Source organism: Carassius auratus, unplaced genomic scaffold, assembly GCF_003368295.1.
Source record: "Carassius auratus strain Wakin unplaced genomic scaffold, ASM336829v1 scaf_tig00034336, whole genome shotgun sequence".
Taxonomy (NCBI): domain Eukaryota; kingdom Metazoa; phylum Chordata; class Actinopteri; order Cypriniformes; family Cyprinidae; genus Carassius; species Carassius auratus.
This window is the reverse complement of record NW_020526141.1, coordinates 2,004-27,042: the sequence shown is the minus strand read 5'-3', so window position 1 is coordinate 27,042 and position 25,039 is coordinate 2,004. Positions and strand designations below refer to the sequence as shown.

Sequence of the window (25,039 nt, the reverse complement as noted above, 5' to 3'; positions counted from 1 at the left end):
ATAGTTTAGTAAAAGATTTGGTTTAAAACTTAAAGTTGGAATAACTGAAAAAAATAAAAAAAAATATATATATATATATATATATATATATATATATAAAAACATAAAAAATATTAATAAAAACTTATGTAAAATAAAATACTGTTTTTTTTTTATTATTTTCATATAGCCTCATTAGATTTTAGATTTTGACAAGAATCAGGGGTACATTTTTTTTTTTTCATCACATTTTATAACTCCAATCCAATAAACTGCACCTGAAGCACATTGACAGATTGTAATTTTGTTCAGTGTATTTCCATTTTGGCAATTTATGTGATCCCACGTGATATACAGAAAAAGTAGGCATCCTTGATAAACCTAAGAATTCGCAAGATCACTGCAATTTGTATTAATTTTTCCAGTTCAAGCCATGTTACAATTCCTATAAAAGTTATCAGCCAAAACTAATTTCTGCTCACATTTGGTGTTTGATGAGTGTTAATTTAGGAACCTAATTACTGGTCTGAAATAATCTACTGATCTTTTACTTTCCATTGTCGCTTGGATACATTGATATAACTGCCCTTTCCACATCATCATGGTTTCATTCACATTTGAACATGATTGCTTGTCAGGCAATGAACCGGCTGCTAGCTGCTCTTGATGTCAGCATCTGCTAAGTGAAATGGGACACAGTAATGAACTTAGTGCTTCCAAGTGCATGATGACATTTTCACTGGAAGTGACCTTGTTCTCCGCAGATGAAGGGATGTGGGATACATTTGTGCGGCACTTGCCCCCCACCAGCACCTCTCACTCAGTGAGTCTAGACCGCCTGCGGCAGGGTGTCAGCTACCAGTTCAGAGTGCTGGCCGTCAATGAGTTCGGCTACGGCGAACCGAGTGCTCCCTCTGCTGCCATGTCAGGTATTTACACCCTCTCTGTGGCCTCCTGCACTGAGATGAGACATCTATGGGATTTTGACAGGGTGTTGCATCAGTTACTGTTGGTATTTTTTAGCTCTAATGTGACTTTTACACCCATGTGAACTGTTTGTACCATGTCCTTCTGGAAAAGCTGCACTTTCATGGCTCAGGAGGCTTTCAGACATGTTTTGTTTACAAATGAACTTCATCTGACATGTTTCTGCTAAGATTTGGTATCTCTGATGTGACGAATGATTGCACACTTTATCTTAGCACAGATTAAGACATCTTGGAGATCTTTCCTGAATCTCAAAAGACTTGTCAGATTACTGGAGAATAATTTGACAGAACTCCAAGTGTTGTGTGTTTTATTTTATTGCTGCCTGTGAGAGGCAGGGGAGTTCACTTCGTCTTGTTTTCCATTCAATATTTAAACATTAAATCAATCTTAAATCAGGATATATTCACTTTAAAAGTATAAAGTACATATAAAGTTAGTTTATGCTTGAAACAAAGAAAAATGGGATAAGAAAATGAATCTTAAAGGAGCATTTCACCCAAAAATTTAAATTTGCAGAAAATGTATTCACCCTCAGGTCATCCAAAAAGTCCTGGATGACCTGAGGGTAAGTATATCTTCAGCGCTTTGTTTTATTTTATTTATTATTGTGTGTGTGTGGGGTGAACTGCTCTTTTATTTCAAATGGAAACCAATTAAGTGTTTTTGTTTCTTTTTTCATTAATTATGATCATTTATTTTCCTGAAAACAAGACTTTATATCTGACATCATTTTGTTTTCAGAAGTATTGTACATGTATAGTGTCTTGACGTTCGATGTCTGTACTGGAAAACAAGAGATGTGGCTGTTCTTTTGACTCTCTAGCTCTTATTAATGTTTACTCATTGAGATTGCCTCGGTTTCAGGCCTTTTCCTGTGGTTGAGCAACCACATCCCGAATTTGTAAAACATGGACTCTGAACTACCAGTCTGCCTCCTCATCACAGATAATACAACCAATTTCTGTCTGATTGCTGTATGAGGAAAGTTAATAATGTAACTGGGGTCATCTAGAGGCCAGTGCCTTAAAAGATTCCTGAAACAAATATAGTGAAGACCTTTGTATCTCTGAATATTATAGCAGAGTAATAACCACTAAGAAGATTTGTGGTTATAAAAGTGGTTATTATTTATGATATTATATACCAAGTCATGATTCATTATGGCGTTCTAATCTAGCTTTAACCTTGACAAGAGTGTAGTCAGTGAGCATGGATTTGAAAGCAAGTTTTTAATGTTGCCATCTAAAGCTATACAAAGAAAACAAATGAAGCTGTCGTCTCACTCAGTGGTTCTCTTTGGCCATTGGCAAGTGCTTTCAAGAAAAACTGCCATGTTGCCTCAGCAAGTAATTAATGCAGTGCGGTGCAAGTCCTAGAGGTCTGTTTGTAAACGAAAAGCAAAGTATGCTATCCACATCTTGCATGTCATGGGACTGAAATATTCATACCACAGGCATGCTCCAATCTGTCTGTGAGCTGATGTCACTGCCGCTCAGTATTGCTGTCAGAGCAGTCCATCAACGGCTGTCACATATGACTGGAGACTTTTGGCACATTTGGGCCATGCTCTCCTTTGCTCTAGAGCACTAGAGATGAGCAGATAAACGTGTCACTGCTCCGCTTCTCTAAAGTAAGAAAATATCTTCCTAAAAGTTGGGGAGTGTCACTATTACTATAAAACTACATTTTTGTAATATGAAGGATTGTAAATTACTTTTCCAATATTTACATCTGGTATTAAGATGCATTTTAAGTGATCCGATCACAAGTGGTCAATCGAGACACATTAGTGTTTACACCTGCTCTTAACGTGTTTTAAAAGCATCTCCCGTCACTTCTTGTGTTTTGTCACACTCTACGTCACTTTCAGAAGAGCACCAATGTGACACTTAAACAGGATTGAATAAAAGAAGGAAGGGAATGGAAAGGATACAAATTTACTCTGCCTCGCATAATAGCACAAAAATAATTTAAAAACACAATATATTGACTCACGTTCTGTATTCTATCATACGTTGTGCACGTTTGTGATGACCGGAAATGCACTGGGGTTCATTAGAATCAAGAGAGTGTGAAACCAACCCAACGCTGCGGGGGTGCCGGAAACAGTCATGCTCGGGTTCGAACAACAGCAAATGAGCCCAGTGTGAAAGCCTCCTAAGTAAAAGTCACATGGAGTACTCCCGCCTTAAATCCACAAAGAAACCAACCCCCTAGCAACACCCTTGCAATCAAACACAGCACTTTTGGCGGCAAGTTTTCTGAAATGTCAACAATCTGCATTTCTGTATTTCTTATCTATATATTTCACTTTTCTTGGTCATAAACAGCTCAACTAGACACCCCGTTTTATGAGGAGTGGTGGTTTCTCGTCGTGTTGGCGTTGTGTTGTCTGATTCTGCTGTTGCTGGTGGTTTTTGGCCTCGTCTTGCACGGACAGAACAGAAAGTACAAGAGCTGCGGAACAGGTGACCTGGACTAAACCTCCTCAGATTTCTCACGACACATCCATCCATCCTTCCTCCCTCACATAAATATTATGTGCTGTAAATTCGCATGCATATTCATCCAGACAAACATGTCCGCCCACTCAGACTAGCACCTAGGTTTGACCCAGGTGATGTTTTTGCTGTGATGATGATATGCTGACTGCTGTAGGTAAAGCGGTGTCTACGGTGGAGGAGACGGTCACGCTGGACAATGGAGGCTTCACAGCTCTAGAGCTCAACAGCAGGCCCGTTCATGTCAAGAGGGTCTTCTTGAGGAAGAATGGCACCAGGTACTGTAACAACGCAGCTCATGTATGCGTCATCTGATAACTCTGTGGTGGCAGATTCACAGTACGGTTATGCCATTTTTATGATATTCCATTAAAAAATTGTTTAACCAGCCGCTAAATGTGTTGGAATAGTGCTGTGCCTTTAAATGAGGTCACGAAACATCCCTCTTTTCCTTTTAGGCCTATTGTAGATTTCATTAAATTATCCACTGTGTTTTATCAAATGATGGAGAACAGTATTAAATACTAGAACAGTTAATCCTGTCCTCTAACCATGTGTTTAACTTTGGCAAGATACCAAACAATTTTTTTAAAGAAAGATAAAATAGTGCAGATCTAGCATTTATTGTAATTTGTATCTGAATTTTACTTAATGTTATTTTACTGAAAGGCTTCCAGTAACCATATTCATTAAATGTTTTCACAGTCTGCATTCATTAACTCGTAAAACGTACGCCCAATTTATTAAAAACAGCTCCAAATTTATTGTCTCATCAAATGCATTACACAAATGATATGCTATAATATTTTCCATTCAGAACAGCAAAGTTTGACAAAATAAAAGTTGGTTGTGGTTTGTATCTCTGGAAATCACTTTCGGTTGTTTAACATCTCAATCATGAATCACTGTTCTGCTTCTGTGCTCAGAAAAGCCTGCCTTCTTTGATTTGATCGATCAACATCTCCAACAATTTGACATTAAGACATTAATAAGTGCATTTTTCATCCTAACAACATACAAAGCCTTGCCTAATGGAGTGCATCATAGCATCTAGAATATCAAATATTGGACAGTTTAGCCATATCTAAATATTGTGGGATGTGTCCCGCTCAAGCCTATGGTTGTCAGGACTCGATAAACTTAAAGGGATAGTTCACCCAAAAATGGGTATCCAACATTCAAAATATCTTCTTTTTTGAAAAAGTCATTCAGATTTGGAAAAAACGGAAGGATGAGTAAATGATCACCAAACTTTTATTTTTGAGTGGACTATCCCATTACAGTAGGTTACATTTTGCTGTTGTTAAGTGAATTTCCATGGGCAAAATCCAGTCATTTCAATAGGAATCCACAAGATTGGGAATTTCATGTGAGTCCAACCAACTTCACAGGTTCAATGAATTTGCCACACTGACCAACAGAAAGCTGTGACTTATGTGTGAGCTGTGCTTTCTACATTGACACACTATTGACAATAGATCACTTTTGTCTACAAAATTCTGCCAAACTTATGCAATTTAAGTTGATACAGTATCACTTATTGTAAGAATGAAGGGAGATAGGCAAACAAAAATGCACAACAGAAAAAGTTTTTGATTGCCTTACATCTCATGCTCTTACAACTTCCTTTTCTCTTCAAGTAGGTCCCCTCCCCGGCCCAATCCAGCTGGACTGCGCTATTCAGACGAAGACATCTGTAGCAACTACAACGGCGTGGTTTCAACAGAGAGCACCGCGCTGACAGAGAGACCTGCAGAGATGTCCGAGTCCGAGGTGACTGACACATGTTCACTCTGTTGTGGTTTACTTTTACCAGCTGACTGTACATTTTCTCTTGCATACCGCATATCGCAACATAAATCTCCCCCTCTCGTATTTCCACGATCAGGCCACAGACAGCGAGTGCGAAGAGGAGCCCATCAAACACTCGTTCGTGAATCACTACATGAGCGACCCCTCATATTTCAACTCGTGGAAGCGGCAGCAGGAGGGGCTGAAGCAGACGCTGGCCTGTTCGTACGATGAATGTGCCAGTGGGGACACCGAGTCCTACTATCAGACAGTGGTCACGCAGCACAGCGTTGGTGGGGTCTACACCCCCGCCGGCCAGCCCGCGCCAGGCTCACGGACTCCCGTCACAGGCTTCTCCTCGTTCGTGTGACATACAAGAGGACCCAGACACCTCTTTGCGGCTCGGACAACATAGTTGCAGAGGAAATAGTCTGGTTTCGCACAGTACTATCCCCACGAGCACGACAAGAGACATCACATGTGACCGCTGGATCCTGAATGTACTCGATTAGAGAAGGGGAGAAAAAATGATTTTTATACGTCAATACCGAAGTACATGTCCCTCCTGCAGGACAAAACAGAAATCGAGACGTTCCTGCTCTAAAGAGCGGCATATATTCACACTGAAGAAGGAAAAAGCTAGATGAAACACATGCTGTAATTACTGTATACTCTTGTCTGAATAATTTCATTTCACTGTCATTGTCGCTATATATACGAGTTGCACTCGAGATCGTCAAGGTCATGAAATGTAAATCTTCTCTAATGGATTTGATTCACGTTTATGTGGCCTGGATAATAAAGCACGGTTGTTTTCAGTGTATTCTCTATAGACTCACCAGCAAGAAAACCTATGGAGGCTGTCAGAAGAAGCCAGACAGCTCTGGCTCCCTGCCTCTGTGAAATCGGACAGTGAGACAGTGCCAGATGTGTTGTGATTTGTGCCATTGCTCCTTCTCACACATATCAACTATCAAGTTCATAGTTTTTTGTTTGTTTTTTGTTTTGTTTTTTGCGCTGTTACTCTTCTTGTTTTGTTCCTGTCTGTCTGGCCTCGCTTGGGAACTGCAAACACTCACTTGAAATTATTTAATGAACGATTGTATGAATTGTATGTGAGGAGATCGGTATGCGGTTGCTTTGCACATACTGTATGTTCTGCACTTTTGAGCCATAAAAATTTCAGTTTCCTCCTTTGATCGAATATTAGCTTTTTGACAGGCTTGTTTAAAAGTGTAGTTTTACAGTGCAATTTTACAATTAATTTGTCTGAATTTTGTTCACCGTAATGTTTCTTCAGAAGTGACGTACAGTAGATCCGTTGTACTTTCGCAAGAAGTATGAATTTTTGCAGTTCTTGAAAATGCCAACACAACACGTATAGTAATCAAACAAGAGTGTACTGTTGTGGAAATGTTTGTTTCAATCCCACCAACTGTTTCAGCACAAGTGTATGTCATGGACGTTCATGAAGTAAAGATTTTTTTATGATAAATTAAATGTTTGTTGATCACATGCTTCCATCTACAATGACTACTTGATATTCATCAACATGCACAACATGACAGCTTCCGGAAGGCATTTAATCAAATCATCTCTTTTATCAGAACAGGCTGTAGCTGTATTTTGTATCACTGTCCTGCCTGTTGGCTGAATCTATGGACAGTTTTTTGTTGTTGCAACAATTTAAATTAAGTAGAAAGGTATGAATTATAATATACATAAAATTACCTTTTTTCAGCACAATTTAAACTAAACTGTAATAATTCATGAAAAAGAAAAATGTAATATATATATATATATATATATATATATATATATATATATATATATATATATATATATATATATATATATATATACACTAAAATCAACATTAAGCCTTTCGGTTTAAATCTGCATTCTTTTAATTGTTTCTCTGAATGTAAGCTAATGTGGTCTTTCTGTTCACCCAGAAAGCTATTTAAAAAAAAATAGATAAATAGATAGATAGATAGATAGATAGATAGATAGATAGATACATAGATACATAGATACATAGATACATAGATACATAGATCTTTTTTTTTCTTTGACGGCACTGGAACATATTAAACATCCATTCGCAGCTTATAAAACCTTGTAGCCTAATCCTAAATGCTATATATAAAATAAGACTGAACTCAGTTACACTTTTTGTCCAATGGGTGTCACTGTCACTATGAACAGTTAAAATGCAATGAAATGACGTATGTGATGTTATTGTGCAACAGAACACAGATGAAGGGTGTTTCATGAAGGCGCAGGTATAATACTGGGCTTCACTAAGGTTTTCTAAGGTGAGTAAAATCGATGTGCTATTCTATTTCTAAAGACACTCTAGGTTGAACTTGGTTTCGGTTGTTTGTGTCTGTCGTTTTTTATGTATGTTTCTTAACAAAGGAATAATATAGGATGGTTTATTCCAAACTATTTTGGATCAGTAAGTGTTTCTTTTAATCCATCTTTGATTACAATGAATACAATGTATTTTAGGGTTTTTGTCATTTCAATATTGAGAGTGCTAAGAAGCATGGAAAAGTTTGGGGGTGAGTATAGTCATACATTTATATTAAATATGATGTTTGCTTAAAATTGGCATAATTGTCTTCAGCTGTGATGGTTAAATAATCTGTGCTTTATTAGTGGATTACAACAGCTCATTAAAAGTCTGAGGTTTTTAATGTTTTTTTTGTAGTCTTTTATGCTTACCAAGACTGCAATTATTTTACAGTAAAAACTGGAATATTGTGTAATATTATTATATTGTAAAACCATTATATTTGAAATACTTGCTTTCTATGTTAATATTTTAAAATGTAATTTATTCCTGTGATGCAAAGCTGAATTTTCAGTCTTCAATCTCTCATGATTCTTCAGAAATCATTCTAATATGCTGATTTGATCATGTTTATTGTGCAGCAAATCACAATATCATGTGACAATCGTGTCAGTGTTGAAAACAGTTGTTCTGCTGAATATTTTTTATACTTTGTGTCAGGATCCTTGGAATAGAAATCTCAAAAGAACCAACCCTTTTAAATAGAAGTATTCATTTCTTTAAACCTTTGAATGGTATTGTAGGTATTTGCCTGAATCACTGTAACTGTAATCTGATCAATATTCCTTTCAGTGCTCAGGATCTATGATGGAAGGATCCCAATATAATATTAATGGTTACTGACCTGGAAATGATCAAAGCAATTATGGTTAACAGAATTAACAGAAGGGTAAGCTCACCTTCAAAGTTGTACAGAAAGTGTGCTAATGGCAGGAAGCTGAGGATTTCTTAATGCCCCAGTAAACATCATCATTTTGGAATTTGTACAGGAAACAAATGCAGACCTTGCTGGCCCCTTTGCCGATGGAATAACTGTAAAGCTGAGAGATGGAAGAGAATACACAGTTTACACTCTACATATTTCACAAGTGGTCGACTGTTGGAGGTACAGTAAAAGGTTCGAGAGATAGCATTTACACATTATAGACGCTATCATTTTAAATGGAACTTGTTGTCAAATATGTGGCTTTGTGAAATTGATAGGACTAACAGATTACGAGATTCTCCCCCTATTTTGTTTTTTTCACGACCAAAACTATTTTTCTTCAGTTTTTCTCACATATGATTATCTTATAGCATGTGATTTAAACAGTTTATAGAACCACGTGCCAGATTTAAGCTGGCTAAACCAAAAAAAAATTCTCATGTGGATTTTGCAAGGTCTATAAAGTGTAAGGAAATCCCCTTGTTTGGTTGCACAACACTGGTTTATTTATTTCTCCATTGAAACTTAATTTGATGTACCATATTTTTCGGACTACAGTCCAAAAATACGTCATAATGAGGCAAAAAACATAAGTTGCACTGGACTATAAATCGCATTTATTTAGAACCAAGAACCAAGAGAAAACATTGCCGTCTACAGCCGCGAGAGGGCGCTCTTTGTCTTCAGTGTAGACTACAGGAGCACTGAGCAGCATAGAGCGCCCTCTCGCGGCTGTAGACGGTAACGTTTTCTCTTGGTTCATGTCTCTTAGTTCATTTCTCTTGGTTCATGTCAAATTAATTTTGATATATAACTCGCACCTGACTATAAGTCGCAGGACCAGCCAAACTATGAAAAAAATAGCGACTTATAGTCCGGAAAATACGGTATACAAACACTGAATTCTATTTGTTTAGACCATTTAATTGAAGCAATAATTGCTAAACTGAATTTGATTCTAATATATCACTAAAGGTTCAACCCAGAATGTAAGTCAGAGATGAACCAGTACGCTTTCCTGCCTTTTGGACTTTGGAAATTGCATTGGAAAGAGATTCGCCCAAATGATCACTTCTTGTTCTTGATGAAACTTCTTGTTGTGAAGCTGCTTCAGATTTTCACTGTGGAAACATGTAAAGAGACACAGGTGGGTACACTGAAAGTCATCAATTAGAATTGATATACATGAGCTGTGTGAAACAGACTTGCTTTGTGTCTTGAATAAATTAATTCTTGTATATTTTCTCTCTCTTTTTTTATAACTCAGAAGAGGAATGCCGCTTTTCAGCCAAAAGTTCCCATCACACTGAAGTTTATGCCAAGATCTCACAAGGAAAAACAATAATGCAATGAAAAAGTTACGTTATATAATTCTGAATAATACGAAAATGTTTAATCATGAAGACTGAAACATATTAGAATATTTACTCAATTATAATTCTCTTTTTAATATTTCATTATTCACAATTATTCATTATATGTTTATCTTTTACATTTAATAGAAGTGAGCCATTATGTGATTTATGGTGCTCTTCCTGCTTCATTCAATTTGTGTCATTTGTGCAATGCTTATTGAAGTGTAATAAATATGTTGCATGCACATTTAATTACATTTATTATATTTATTATACTTACAGTATGTTTTATAAAACAAAAACAAATAATGTATATTATACAGTCAGTGCAGTGTATATTCATGCAGCAGTAAATCAGACGTGAAGTTTAGGTTTTTTTTCTATTTAGAAAGATCAATTATATCATCAGAATTATTTTACCACATAAAATGTGCCCCTGTGAGAAATACTTTCTTATGAAAAGCGGTAATTTTGTCATTCATTGTTCCCAAAAAGCCCATAAAACTGAATCCAGTGTCCTGCATTATGGATGTCAATGAAGACTAAACAGGAAGATATTGTTTGTTTTCACACCACTTGCAGCCTTAATTTGCGCTGCCATGCACTGGAAAAACCACCACTAAAAAACAGATATTGAGAAAGAAACTGCTTTTTTTAATTGACAGTTATCAAATCATATTATATGTATACAATATTCTTTTCAATCTTGGTACTTTTAACATTTACATTAACACTATTATTTTTTAAATGAAATAAGCATAAGATTCACCTCTAGGGGTATTGTTTGTATACCAAATTAATCAAATAAATGAATATAGGCTATTTAATTCTGAGTAGTTATATGAGTAAGTAAATGTGCAGTTTGGCACTGTGTGTAATATCTGCTGGAGCCTCAGTAAAGTTGACCTCAGCATTGAATGTGATGTAACCAGCTGTAATTCCATCCTACATTAAGGCCCCTTTCCTCACTTGGTCTTTAAAAATATTCCTGTCTTTCTTTGACATCTGAGAATTAAACTAAAATGCCTTTTTCGACCTAGTACCTAGAAATCTTTTAAGGTCAAGACCTTTGTTGCAAGACATGTTTCATTTATTGGAAATCCGGCAGCATTTTTTCCTTCCCACTTCCTGCTGACTCAATTCCCAACAGGATGAATTTTTGATTTTGATCTAGAAAGTTTTCATTATTTTTCATTACATCCTTTTCTGAGATTGGAAGACAAACCATTGCCTGATTTCAATCAAAACAGAAAAGAAACACATTAAAATGACAAAGAAAGCAAAAGAATATTGTTAATACTTTTTTGTGTTGTTGTTGTTGTTTTTCTTCTGATAAAGTAGTGCTGCATCTTTGCCAGGTCACTTCTGTAATAACTTCTTTTTTTTTCTTTTTTTTTTCTTAGAAAGTTTTTATCTGGTTAAAGAAAGGACAATAAATAACTAAGAAAGGCTTTTGGTAAAATAATCCAGAAGGCCAGGCAGGCAAACTTTAAAGTGATTACTGACGGTAAGATTTTGAAAACATTACATCAGGAGGTAAAGGGTATTATCAAAAGAACAAAGTAAATGTGCATTAAATGGGTGGAACATAATGAAATGCAGAAAAGTGTGAAAAGATGAAGAAATATGAGACATGCTGCAGGCCTTGCAAGCACTGCAATTACATAATGTATGCTTTCCATCGTGACTGTAGAAAAAGACTTTACAATTTAAAGTAATGTTTTTTTTCTACATTATAGATTAAAACGAATAATGAATGATCGTTCTGAATTGTATCGAATTTGTATTTAAATTCGGCATTTTTAATGGAAAATAACAGTTGAACTCCTAGGTTGTTTTTTCTCAGTTTTATTTAATGTTGTCTATTCATATATTGTATAGTGAAGTCTGACACCTTGTGTTGGTAAATGAAACTTCAACTCGTCCTTGTGAAACTCCATCATCCGGGGATTCCATCATCCGGGGCTTGCCTCTGCCTTGTTCTTTCTCTGTTTATAAACAGAAAGAGCGCAGAATGGTCGATGAGCCGTGACGTCACTGCTCAAACCACGTCACTTTATTTTGACCTTTCGAAAGGTTTTTCATACCGAACAAGAAATAATACCGACCAAAAAAAACTTCGTGTGTTTAGTTACAATGCGAGTAACCACGCGTGCATTCGACATCAAGTATATTTCTTTCTTTTTTTATTGCCACATGTAACGCACGTGTCGTCCGGTTCCTGGAACTGCAACAATATTAACCTTTCATATGCCAGATAACTTAGAGTAAGGCCTATGAAAAATAATCGATACAAAATAAATATCTGAGACGAACTTTACGCAAAATAGACACGATATCGCACTATTCCCCGCTAACTGTTTCAAAATAAGTGAAAGGTAAACGAGGGATCAAATCGCACCTGCTCCGCTCCGATCATCCATGACGTGTTTTCCACGCGCCAGCTCCATGTTTTGACTACCACCGCCAACAGCAACACAGCGAACCCTGCCAATACATAGCCGTTGCGCTTGCAATCCCCTCGGTGTTTTTCAACAAAATGGCTGATTTAGGGGATGATACCGGAGCGAGAGCCCTACTGGCCCTCAAATCTGCGCCTTGTAGCCCGGTGCCCGTTTCTGTCCCGCCCGTGTACACTCTCTCCTCCTCGACTTCGACCGGGATCACATCATCCATGTCCCTCTCCGCTCCGTCGCAGGCCCTCGCTCGCCTGGAAGGCAGGGACTTCGAGTTCGCCATGCGCCAGAGGACGGTCACCGTGGGGCGGAACTCGTCGCACGGATCCGTGGATGTCAACATGGGCCACTCGAGCTTCATTTCCAGGAGACATCTGCAGATCACCTTCGAGGAGCCGCATTTCTACCTGCGCTGTCTCGGCAAGAACGGTGTGTTTGTCGACGGCGTTTTCCAGAGGAGAGGCGCCCCTCCACTTCTCCTGCCGAGGGAGTAAGTTACTAAAATGAGATTTGATGCCTTACATTAGCTTCCGTGGCCAGATGGCAAGCACTTCTTCACTTAGAGAGCTAGTGCACTGTACATACAAGAGATTAAATTAATGTGCTTAATGCAGCGCGTGCATAATCCGACTGAACTACATGCGAGAGAATACGAGAACTGTCAGAAACCGATTTCAAGATCGTTGCAGTTTATGATGTACAAATAGTTTTGTGCATTTATTTAAGAAATGCAACTTTGAATGGATTTCCAAACTTGTTTCGGCCTAGGATAATATGACAGTGTGTTCATCAATATGCGATTGTTAGTAAATCAGTTAAAAGGGATAGTTCACCCAAAATTAGAATTCTGGCATCATTTCCTCACTCTCAGGTTCCAAAATTATATGACTTTATTTCTTAGGTTTATTCTACAATGTTTTCCCCCCAGTAAATGTTTACCAAGCCAATCAGTTCTGTCTAAATGTTGTTGTGTTCCTTTAAAGTAATGGGATAAGATGAGGGTGTGTAAACAATCAGACTTTTTACATTTTGGGCTCAATATCCATTTAGGATCCGGATCCGTCAGTGGATCTGGATTTTCTAAGTTCAAATTGTGTGAATCCAAATGTTATACATTTATTGACCCCTGAGTGTTTGTTTTTTTGTTTGTTGAGGCTGGCGCTCAAGACAGGTTAAAATGCAAACATGAAAAGTTAAACGTTTCACATTGCAACCACAGGAACTGTGTGCATGATAGAGACTGGATCCACCACATGATTTTGTGGGCAGATGTGAGATACAAGCCACATTTATGACACATATCAATAGTAACCGCTTTATGATCTTCTGCTGACAAAGAACAGAGGGGGAAAACCTAGTGATACTATAATAAAGCACTTCGAACAGCACAGTTTGAGTAGTACATTGTTTGTACACAATCCTCATGCAGTCTTAGTTGTTTAGATTGTTTTGAACTGTAAATAATTATTACAGTTGTTAGTAAAAAGTCTTATAAACCTTTGAATTATTATTTTTTAATATATTTAATTTCATCATTTGAGAATGATCTTATTTTATTTAAAAGTTTTTAATGGGTTTGGAATTTGATTTAATTTTTCCTGTTACTTTCCATGTTTTAGTTGTTGTTCTACTTATACGTTTTGCAGTATAAATGGTTATGTTTATCTCAGCAACAGTCACTTTTAGAAAACCAATCTGTGAGTAGTTGATGATCCTACTTCATTAGGTGTTTTCAAGTAAACTGGTTTCAGTTTCAGTAATCTGTAGAGTTCATCAGAATGAAAGCAGTTCTCATGCCATTGACAGTTTTAGCCTTAAATGTAAACACTAATGATTGAGAAGTGGATAAACTAGTTAACTAGATCAGACTAAAGGTCCCTGCATAGTTTTTCTGAACAGTAGTTGCTAGAGTTCAGCTCTTTGTGACTCTTAGATTTGATTAAAATCCTGATTTGGCTCTCTCATTCATATTGAAATATCTTTAACTGTGTCTTGGACAGTGTATGCCATCTGTCTTATCATTGCAGAACAGATCTGTGGGGCTTGTTGTCATTGAGGTTAGAGCGACTATTCCTGCAGACTGCTGTGAAAACACGGACAGACTGAACCCGTAATGGGCGCATGCTAAGTCAACCATTCAAAACAACTGCAGGGCAGTGTGTATGCTGTAGCATTAAAAGTGGCTTCCTTGTGCAGCACTTGTGTAAATACATCCAGTGGAGGCGGTGCTCCAATTCATCATTCTCTCTGGCCGACAGTTCAAAAACTCAGAAAAAGGGGAGGAAGGGAGGGTGCATTTTTACTCAAATTCACATTTTGTCCATAAATTTGCCTTTATTATTTCAGATTGTTACCATTTTTACAGACTCAAAGACTGATCTCCTAAGCCACTGCACAAAGAAACAAAATGTAACATGTTTTAAATTGTATAGCTTTGACAGAACCATAATTTCTATTCATTTTCCACTGATAAGCGTTAGCCGCTTCCAGCGCTGTCTGCCTGTGTTTTCTCTTCCTTGATCGCTGTTCTGATTCATATGTCAATCATATTACACATTCATAACCCGCTCTGTCACCTGTGACAAAATGTCCATTACACTTCCGTGTTCAGTTCTGTACATAAAAAACCCAGGCAAACATTTCCACAGATGAAACATGAAACTAATAAACATGGGATTATAACCATATAACAATATTTGGTAAAACACACATTAGATTACAATAGGAAGTTATTCCAAACACGCAGTGGTGGTTTAAAGTGAGTTTTAAGCAAAATTGTAATATAATCTTTTTAATTGTCATATATAGCATGATGCTAAAGTGTGCATGAATGATCACGCATCAATGCCAGTATTGTCAAGGATCATTACGTTTAAGTTGGTGGGTTTACTGGTTTCAAGATTTGGTGGACAAAAAGTGCTTTCTGCATATTCGAATGCCTTAAAGTGTCTATATCCTTCTCTACAGGTGCACATTTCGATTTCCCAGTACGGTGGTAAAGATTCAGTTTACAGCGTTGTACCACAAGGAGACGCAGAAGGAGGAGGCTCCTGTGTCCCCCGTGATACCCCTTTACCCTCAAATCTCTCCATTGAAAATCAGCATTCCAGAAAATGACTTCAGAACTATGATGAGTCCCCTGCCTTCACCGACAGGAACTATTAGGTATGTCTTTATCTGAATTGACCACGCACAGAAAAAAAAGTTTCATCAGAGAACTAGTTCTTTTGCAGATCTTTTTGAAAGTAGATTTTGTTGTCGTATTGTTAGTAAAATGCAAACTCAGTTTTTTTGGTTTAGGAAAAAAAAAAAAAGCAAAAACCTGCAGTGCAATATTGTATTTGATGTGCAAAGCTGCAGTATAGAAAATATTAATAATAAAGATTCTTATTGTTTTGTCTGTAGTTTAAGCAAAAGTCAGATTTGAATGCATTTCTAAAGTTAATGCTGCAGCAGCAGAATTTGCATGCAAAGGTGATGCTTGATTTTGATGTGTGTTTAAAGCTATCAGGCTTCACTGTAAATGTAGTCAGATGCAAAAGTGGTGGGAAAAGCCTGCCCCTGGTGGCCTCTCTGCTCTTCTGCACCACGTGTGGCTCTTACAGTGAGCATGCTGTGTGCACATACCATATATGGCATGTGCTGAGCTTGGAGCGCTCTGATTGGTCAGTCGGAAAGTGTTGTGGTTTGTTGTTTTGAGCCACAGATAGTTTCCTCTCTCTGAGGCCTCCAAACACCCCCTTCATCCCACTTCTTGGACTGTTTCTACACCCAACACAAACAGACACATGCTTTCTGTCCTTCCTGATTCCTCTTCACTTACTGGAGGGGGGAGTATTTCCTTCTATTCAGCTCTACAAGCATTGGAACTAGTTCTCGACGGCTGAGCTGCACTTCTACTGTAATATTTTTCTCTTGTAGGATACACTCAGCGTGGAGTGATTAGATTAGGGACATTTCCCAGATTTTCAGCCTTCTGCACAAGCTGCAGATGTGCGTAAACCTTTGAATTCCCCACACATGGAGCTACTTGAACAACTGCCATGTACAGTACAACCTGCAATATCAGCTTCTCCTTTGCGCATATTTGACCCCACTGTCTGTTTTTTTTTTGTTTGTTTGTTTTTTAATTAATAGAATAGTAAAATTTTGATGTTGGATAACACTTGACAATGAGGTTGACATCAGTTATGCATACGTATTATAAACTAACATTGAGCTACCTTTTTCTCTTCATTGTTAATTGATGTTTGTTACTAATACATTAAGGATTGTTAATATATATTGTTCACTATCATCTAAAGGTTTGGTGTCTAAATCAAGTTTTAACCTGTTACATGTCACCCCGTCCCGTATATGGGACGCCTACCTTGACTATACTATATTACAATCAAATTTAATCTAATCTTGACAAACTATATATCGTTGGAAAGGTCTAAGACTCCCAAATATATGTTATACCAATATTTTTTGTTAAAAATTATGTAGGAAAAGTAATAGATTAATTTATGACAAGAGTGCACCCTCAGAAATCTACATTACAAAAGGAGCTTTGACCTTTGTTTAAAAAAAAGACTTCCTCGTTGCCTTTTTCTCTATAACATTTTAGAAATCATCAGAAGTTATATATCACTTGAAAACATAAAATCTCAAAATTCATCCTTTAAAACCCATTTTAAAATCAGACATTGCATTACCATGTAAATGGCACATCAAAATCATGTTACAAAATGTTTTCAGTCATGAATTATAAAAATTTTGGTTTGTATCATGCACATCATGCACAAGTCTATCTTCAAAAACGTGAGTGACAGTTAACAGGTTAATGATTTATCTTGTGCTCAACAAGGCTGCATTTGTTTTTGATAAAAAAATATCAGTACAGACATTAATGTTGTGTAATATTATAATTTAAAATGACTTTTTTTTAATAATGTAAATTATTCATGTAATGTCATCACTCCAGTCAGACAGTGTCACAATATCCTTCAGATATCATTCTTATATGCTGATTTTAGGGATGCACAATTGCCGATATCCGATATGCAGATTTTTTTTCAACTGATTTTTGCCGATGCCAATACCGATATATTTTCTTTTGTTTGGGAAGTCTTTCCCGTGCAGAGATTATAAACAAATTATTTTTTGTTTTGGTTCGTTTTAATAAAAACTTGCTCATTAGAATTAAATAAAAAACAACAAAGTTCTTCTATATGAAAGCTTTGAAAATAACTGTGAATCAACTATAAATCAATCACTGCTTTTGTTTGTTTTCCAGACAGATGCAGCGGTAACATTAACATTTTATTTGAACATTGAAAATGTGTAAAAAAAAATAAATAAATGCAAGTCTGACAATCATTTAGAGCTTTGTATATTTAAGTTTACATAATCCATTTGAAAACTTGTGTATTTCATTTTCATTTTATTACAAGTAGGCCAACAGCGCCCCCTAAGTAAATAAAATGTCTTATCGGAGAGGCATTGGACCTGGGGAGTTATTATATATTATATTATATATTCTTAGTTCATAATTGCATAACATATTAGATCATGTCAACTGTTTTAACCTTGTTGTTAAGTGTTACCAATAAAACTAGATGTTGGGTTGAATTTGGGGTGAATTATTATTATTTTTATTTTTTATTCAGAAAAGATGTCTGGTAGTTAAATGGGTTAATGATCAGTTGGTTAAATAGTTGTCTTCGGTAAATCATTACTGCACATGACCCTTTGGAATCACGTGGCTGTGTTTCACTAACCTTCAATGTTTATAACACGTTATGTTTTGAACTTGATGAGCACTGAAAGTGGCTGTATGTTATTGCTTTTTAATGTAAATTCAATGCGTTATGCATATTTGTTGACCCAAAACAGGTTTGAATGAGTTCATCACATCTAGTCTAGTAAATCTAAATCTAGTAAACTGGTCATTTCTAAAAGGCTTTTGGACAGTATATATAAATATAACCCTGAATGTGTAAAAAATATCATATTTATATATCATATATTTTATTTAATAGTATAAAATGTAATTAAATTATTGGATTATTTTTGTTCACTTTTGTGCCATAAACAATGTTATTACTCTGTTGGAACATCATTTGACGCCTAATGTAAAATCTGGGTTCTTTGGGATTGGTTCCATTTTATGATATAAACTCCCAATCGAAATTTCTTGGACACATATTTTGCTTTTAAATTATTTTATTTAGTCTTACATATACTTGATGCACATTTAGTATAGAAGTTTCAGTTTTAGTACAGAAGTTTCAAGCTGTATTTTTTTGCTTGTCCTTAAGTTGTTTTTGTAATACGGTCCAGCTCTTGTGAAAATGCTGCCTCAGGACTGGACTTCAACCCAATGCACCCTGCCTGCTGTGCCCTCATGCACACAATTGCCTTCCCCCGGCCGCTCAGAGAGACCTGTTTGTCTCTGCCCGCACAACACAATGGAGCCTGCAGTACAACATCCTTATCTGAGCGCTCTGTTGTACCCTGCTGTCAGAAAGCCAGTGGTAAAAAAAAATAACCGAGCGAGTGAAGGAATGGTGGGGTGTGTCTGTGTTACGGGAGACTTACTGAACTGTTGACAATAAACAACAGCCTTAAAATAGCTTGGCTCAGGATGCATTTCTGTCACTATCAGTCTAAATAATAGTTATTATCGTTACATTTCGGAAAACCCTGCGGCTAATGGCTTAGTTATTATTTTGTTTGTTTACCTGAACGGTTGAGTTTATTGGGCACAGGGCCACCTACAGGCACATTGTTTTTTATGTCAGGTGCATAACAAGTGTTATAATATAGGTTATAATGTTGTGGGTTATTTTCAACATTACCACAGGCAGTCAATATAACATGTCCCTCTGTGTAAAAACAAACGGGAAACATGTTTATACTGACAAAACTTCACTTAAACTACATTTAAAATTCGGGCTAGAAGGCAAGCAAGTCGGATGGTTTAAAAGCAGTAACTTTAAGTATAGATTTTTGCACCAAAAAGTAACTTAAGCTGTAAAGTGTTGATTGGGATGACTGTTCTAGATGGATGTGGTTGTTCTGGTTGTGTGGTAGTATTTTATGCAAACAGTGCTTTATCTAGAGATTCAGAGTAAAATTGTAACATTAAGTTTTTTCTTATTAATATTGACTATTTATTGGTCGATATTGGATGTTTAGTTTTCTAAAAAAAGGGTACAAAATATTTATATTTCAAATGCTGCTCTTTGGAACTTTCTGTTCATCAAAGGATCCCGAAAAAAATGTGTCTCTGTTTCACCAAAATAATTATATGGTAAGCGGATATAGCCAATATAATAATAATATTAGTTTTTTAAATATATTTAAGACATTTGAAATCATTTGACAATGGATTAAAAAATAAATGTGTAAAATAAACATACTTCTACTTTAGATGACAAAGTATTTTTCAAAAATAAATAAATACATATTTAATAAAAATATAATTAAAAAGGAAGTTTTATGGGAAGTTTGCGTGCACTGGGAATCATATTTTTCAAATAAAGCCAAGGTAATCCTCATTTTACATACAGCACATAGAGAAAATGACATGAATATGACAGAGGGCAAATGCATAAACCACAGCATCAAAAGATTTATTTAAATTATATAAATGAGTATTTGCTTAATGTTGACGGCAAATTAGAAAGTATTATAATGTTTGCCTTTTTATTACTAATAATATAAAGTCAATCGTTATAATACTTTTTGTATACATTAATTCCTTTGTTTAACTGTTCTATCTGATTATTAGACACACTTGTATCTGTATTAGACAGAACAGTTAACGACGACAGCAAAGAATGTGAGCTAAGTGCGCTCAGGTGTACCATCAAAATGAAAGTCCCACCTCAAACACATCAGTAACGCAAAAAACGTATCGACCAGTGCAATATTTGAAAAATGCTAAATATCGGCCGATATATCGGCCTTGACGATATATTGGTCGACTATTAAATAGTACTGTTTTACAGTTTTTTTTTTTTTAATCAATTAAATGCAGCCTTCGTGAGCACTAACGAATTCCTTTTAGACATTAACATTGAACTGGAATATAATAATAATAATCAGGCATGTTCCTTTAATCTCTGATCTTCTTGGACTGTTATAGATGATGACCTCTATACACCTTTCTGCTCATCTTTTCTCCACCCAGCGTTCCCAATTCCTGCCCAGCGAGCCCTCGGGGTGCAGGTTCCTCGGGATATCGTTACGGGCACAACATCACCTCAGATCTCCAGCTGGCAGCAGAGTACGCAGCCAAAGCTGTGTCAGAACAGCACTCTGAAGCCACAGGAGGAGACAGTCCTAAGGTAAGAACCTCCAGCATCCTAATGCATGTCAGTGTCGATATCAGTATGTTTGTTCACAAGATTCACGGTTCGCTATTCCTTCAGGATGAGTCCAAACCTCCATACTCATACGCTCAGCTGATAGTCCAGGCCATCTCGTCAGCACCGGACAGACAGCTAACACTAAGTGGCATCTACGCTCACATCACCAAGCATTATCCCTACTACAGGACAGCCGACAAAGGCTGGCAGGTCAGTTTATTTGCGAAAATTGAAATTTGTTGGTTTGTCATGTTTCTGTGCTAATTGGGTTCTCATTTCGCTCCAGAACTCCATTAGACACAACCTGTCTCTGAACCGCTACTTTATTAAAGTGCCGCGCTCACAGGAAGAGCCAGGGAAAGGTTCGTTCTGGCGTGTGGACCCCTCATCGGAGTCCAAGTTGGTGGAACAGGCCTTTAGAAAGCGCCGGCAGAGAGGAGTGTCCTGCTTCCGTACACCCTTTGGCCCGCTGTCTTCGAGGTGAGATGATTGAACCCCCACTTTTACTTTGCATGCACCCACCGTCCCCTTAAAACACTCACACTGTCTGATGTAATAGAAGCCTGCTTAGCCTATTCTGTTTCCCTTTTTATTCCCCTTCTGTCTGTTTCTTCACTGGGCAGAACAAAGTAAGTCTGCCACCTCTTTGTATTTGATCCGTTTCATTTGTTTAAGGATTCATTTGGTAAAGCAGCATAAATCACACCCATCCTTGTGCTCTCTGCCTTTAAACAAATCCATAGTGATTTGTAGATTGACTGTCTTGTTGCGCGCAGTGTTTCTGCTGTTTGTCAGCGCTGTTTCATCTGGCTCTAAACTAGTTTAAATCACGAGTCATTTGGGTTTGTCAATGAATTTGAGTGCTTCACACTGGATCTCACAGCACTGTTTAGAGTCGTGTGACTGAGAACATCAGCGAGTAAACTCATCTGTTCTAGTGAGCTCCTGCTGCGCTGCTGCTTGAACTTTGAGCCGAGCAGAGAAATGCTCCGTGTGGTGAGGTTCAAATGAGCCACGCCGTTTCATTCTGCTTATAGCACATTAACATTTATCCAACTCTTGTTATTATTTTATCTAGGAAAATTAAATTGCGATAATTATCGTTATCGTTTCATCCACTAGACCTAATATAACATTGAAAATGGCAGTGTATTAGTATTTCAGTAGGAGGTACCATTTGACCAGGGGACAGGCTGATGGCATCCTGCAAGACATTCACAGATTAATAATTAATTTATCTTTGGATCAACTAACCCTTTCAGTGTGAAGAAAATGTTAAACAGTGTTAAACAATTTATCATTTTCAACAAAGACACTTTAAATTGGCAAAAAGTGATAGTAAAGACAGTTTTACAAAAATGTTACAAAAGATTTTTTTTCTTCTTCTTTTGAACTTTTTATTCACCAAAAGAATCCCAATAATAATATAAAATAATGCAAAATTAAACACTGCTGTCCTGCTTAAAGTTTTTCTATATATCTCTTATTAACATTGTGATACAATTATGCAAAGTTTAACATTTCAAATGGTAGTGATTAACATTAGTTAATACATAACATTACATTATCATTACAAGGCATATGTTAATAAATAAAACAAAATTATAAGTAGTAGTTTAGTATTTTTACGTTTTCATGTTATCATAGTAATGTAATGTCATGACAGTTAAAGGTGCAATTAGGAGATCTTGGGAAATGCTAACATTAGCCTGATTAGCACTGATTAATGATTGCTATCAGGATATGAAGAGACCTTCAACCAGTATAACAAAAAAAAATTCTGAAGACAATCACCTATTGCACCTTTAATGTAAGACACCCCCATCTAAAATTGAGTTTGGCTAATGAGGTGCCATCTATTTAAAGGCCATTTATTTTTGTAAAAGCAAAGTGTCCCATTTCTGCACCCATGTTGGCACCAACCCATTATTTTCTAGTGTCACCCCAAACTCACACAAAAAGAGCAGTGTTTTGAAAGCTTCTCCCTCAAACAATTCACACTTATTTCTTAAAGTTGTTAAAAGTTTAACAGTGGAAAATGTTTCCATTCAAATTGTCCCACTTTGACCCTGCTTGGCGAGGAACATCTGAACAAGTATGTGTAGCATTCACCGTGTGTTTGAGAGTTTCTGTGTGGCAGGATGTCAGTTGCGTGTGACTGACCGATCATTCTGTTGGTTTCAGGAGCGCTCCAGCATCTCCCACCCACTCCGGCCTCCTCTCTCCACACTCGAGCGGCCTCCAGACCCCCGAGTGTCTGTCACGCGAAGGATCACCAGTGTCTCATGAGCATGACTTTGGTTCTAAGCTTGCTTCTGTGCCCGAGTACCGATACTCCCAGAGTGCACCAGGTGAGCGTGTTTCCTTTCATAACACAGCAGTACCGACTGATATAAAGTCTCCAAACAGAAACAATACTAACTTGCCTACATTTTTTTTTTCAGTATAGTAGCTTTTCAGCTGTTGTTCACATTTTGTGAGGACATAAATAATCCAGTTGTGATTTGCTTTATACACTATTACATATCGCCCTACTAAGCTAACTTTATATTATGTGACTGATATAAACAGTCACAAAGCTGAGATTTGCTATACACTATATATTACTTTACATGAGTATGCTGTATGTATGCATGTAAAGTAGGATATACTATATATCAAATATTAATGTGTAATTGGGCAATAATATAGCATTTGACAATTAAGCAGATGTGATTTGCTATGTATGTATGTATGTATGTATGTATATGGCTTACCGTGAATGTACTGTTTGTATCTGGTTAAGAACTGAAAAATCTGTTACTAATTATAAGTTATTAATTGAAAATGTCATATTGTATGACACACACACACACAACCTTACAAGCTCGTTGAATCACTTCATTTGGTTAGTTTCAATAGTCATCACTTTTTCCAAAAGTTTTCCCAGAAGTTCCTGGATGGCATTTTGTTCCATCTTATTTGTAGCAAAAATGTGTAGCACTGTATTATATATTTCTTAATTTTTTTCTCTTAGTATTTATTTATTTTGGTATATTTATGTAATTGAACCTCATTGTTTTATGCCTGTTTAGTTTTTTTGTTTTCGGTTTGATTTTTTATGGTCTAGTTTTGTATTTTGTTTGGTTTGGTTTTTTCATTTGGGTTCATTTTTGTTTGTTTGTTTTTAGTTTTTTTTGTTATAACTTGTAATGTCGCTAACTACTTTTTATATCTATGCTATCTTAGCAAGCTACTAGTTCAGAGTGACTTCTCAAGCCTAAATATATTTCCTGGGACTCCTCTCGTCTCTCAGGCTCTCCAGTGAGCGCTCAGCCTGTAATCATGGCTGTGCCTCCTCAGTCCTCAGCCGCGATGCCCAAGCCTGTGGCTTACATGCCTGCCTCCATCATTAGCTCCTCCCAGGCCTCTGGTCAGGCCATCCATGTGGTGCAGCAGGCGCCAGCTGTCACCATGGTCCGTGTATTGACCACCTCGACCAGTTCCCCCAATGGCTACATCCTGGCTAACACCACCTCTTCAGGCTCTGGAGAGGGACATGGAGATCAGAGAGGTACAACTACCCATTTCTTCTTTTTTATTGCAAACTCTACATGGATGTCAAGTTGTTAAAATGTGCACTCTCTATGAACAGTCTTCAACAGTCTTTCTATGGTCTGTGTAGGTGCAGTGGAGGAGATGCCTGTGGTTGGCAGTAGAGTGATTCAGGCTGTAGGGAGTCACATAAGCTCGATCAATAGAGGGCAGCAGAGCTACACTGTTGTCCAGCAGAGCGCCATTCACCAGCTTCCTGTGCAGACCATTGCTCAGAATGGTAAAACATGCTCTTCCTGTGACCAGTGCTTATGGTACGTGTGCATTGTTCTGAAGCCAGTAAATGTGAAATTTACAGTGCATGATTTTTTTTTTTTTTACTTGCTTTAAATGTAAGCATCGTAACATACTTTTTTTTTTTTTTTTCTAGATCTATTAATTTACTGTAAAATACGTAGAAATGCAATTCATGCATGCAATGAATTGATACAACCTTTGCATCATGAGTTTAATTCATTTTGTAATTTTTTTAAATGTTTTGACATTCTTTAAAAAAGTTTGTTTTTCAAATAGTTACAGCTTATCAATGATACATAACACCAAATCAAATAAAACTAAATAAAACACAAAATTAATTTACTATCAATTTAAATAGACCTAAAATGAAAACGAAAAATATAAAAATAAAATAAAAATATGAAATAACCTATAACAGTTTATCAGTGATACTAAAATAATACTAAATAAACTAAAGCTAAGGAAAACACACAGCTAAATTACTTTACATTATAA

The 25,039-nt window shown here is 36.7% G+C and overlaps 2 protein-coding genes and 1 long non-coding RNA gene across 5 annotated transcripts in view; all 3 read left to right on the top strand.

Moving 5' to 3' along the window:
* Window positions 1–6,778, top strand: part of LOC113081415 (protein sidekick-1-like) — a gene marked incomplete at its 5' end in the record, with an annotated part of 60,516 nt that extends 53,738 nt beyond the window's left edge. The window contains 5 exons of the mRNA XM_026253518.1: window positions 744–908; window positions 3,300–3,437; window positions 3,628–3,748; window positions 5,111–5,243; window positions 5,359–6,778. Of these exons, the coding sequence (XP_026109303.1) occupies window positions 744–908; window positions 3,300–3,437; window positions 3,628–3,748; window positions 5,111–5,243; window positions 5,359–5,631 (830 nt within the window). The remainder of the gene's footprint in view (window positions 1–743; window positions 909–3,299; window positions 3,438–3,627; window positions 3,749–5,110; window positions 5,244–5,358) is intronic.
* A 704-nt stretch (window positions 6,779–7,482) lies between these two features.
* On the top strand, window positions 7,483–10,935 carry LOC113081416 (uncharacterized). Of its 3 annotated transcripts, none has more exons than XR_003282182.1 (6): window positions 7,511–7,579; window positions 7,776–7,828; window positions 8,413–8,509; window positions 8,610–8,725; window positions 9,521–9,692; window positions 9,813–10,935. It is a non-coding gene; the product is annotated as an uncharacterized LOC113081416 (long non-coding RNA). The 3 variants fall into 3 exon arrangements; XR_003282181.1 differs by having other exon boundaries at window positions 8,610–8,737; XR_003282183.1 differs by lacking the exon at window positions 7,776–7,828 and having other exon boundaries at window positions 7,483–7,579; window positions 8,610–8,737.
* A 1,382-nt stretch (window positions 10,936–12,317) lies between these two features.
* LOC113081413 (forkhead box protein K1-like) lies at window positions 12,318–24,652 on the top strand. The gene is made up of 8 exons (XM_026253517.1): window positions 12,318–12,846; window positions 15,324–15,521; window positions 20,536–20,692; window positions 20,777–20,923; window positions 21,000–21,193; window positions 22,898–23,064; window positions 24,009–24,266; window positions 24,378–24,652. Exons 1-8 carry the CDS (start codon window positions 12,440–12,442, stop codon window positions 24,635–24,637), a joined length of 1,788 nt encoding a protein of 595 aa, XP_026109302.1. The 5' UTR covers window positions 12,318–12,439; the 3' UTR covers window positions 24,638–24,652.
* Window positions 24,653–25,039: the final 387 nt, after the last annotated feature.

Excerpts from the sequence above, each read along its gene's own strand:
- LOC113081413 (XM_026253517.1), top strand. The coding sequence starts at position 12,440 with ATGGCTGATTTAGGGGATGATACCGGAGCGAGAGCCCTACTGGCCCTC. Across the intron at positions 15,522-20,535 it reads TCACCGACAGGAACTATTAG|CGTTCCCAATTCCTGCCCAG; the intron begins GTATGTCTTTAT and ends TTCTCCACCCAG. Across the intron at positions 23,065-24,008 it reads ATACTCCCAGAGTGCACCAG|GCTCTCCAGTGAGCGCTCAG; the intron begins GTGAGCGTGTTT and ends CTCGTCTCTCAG.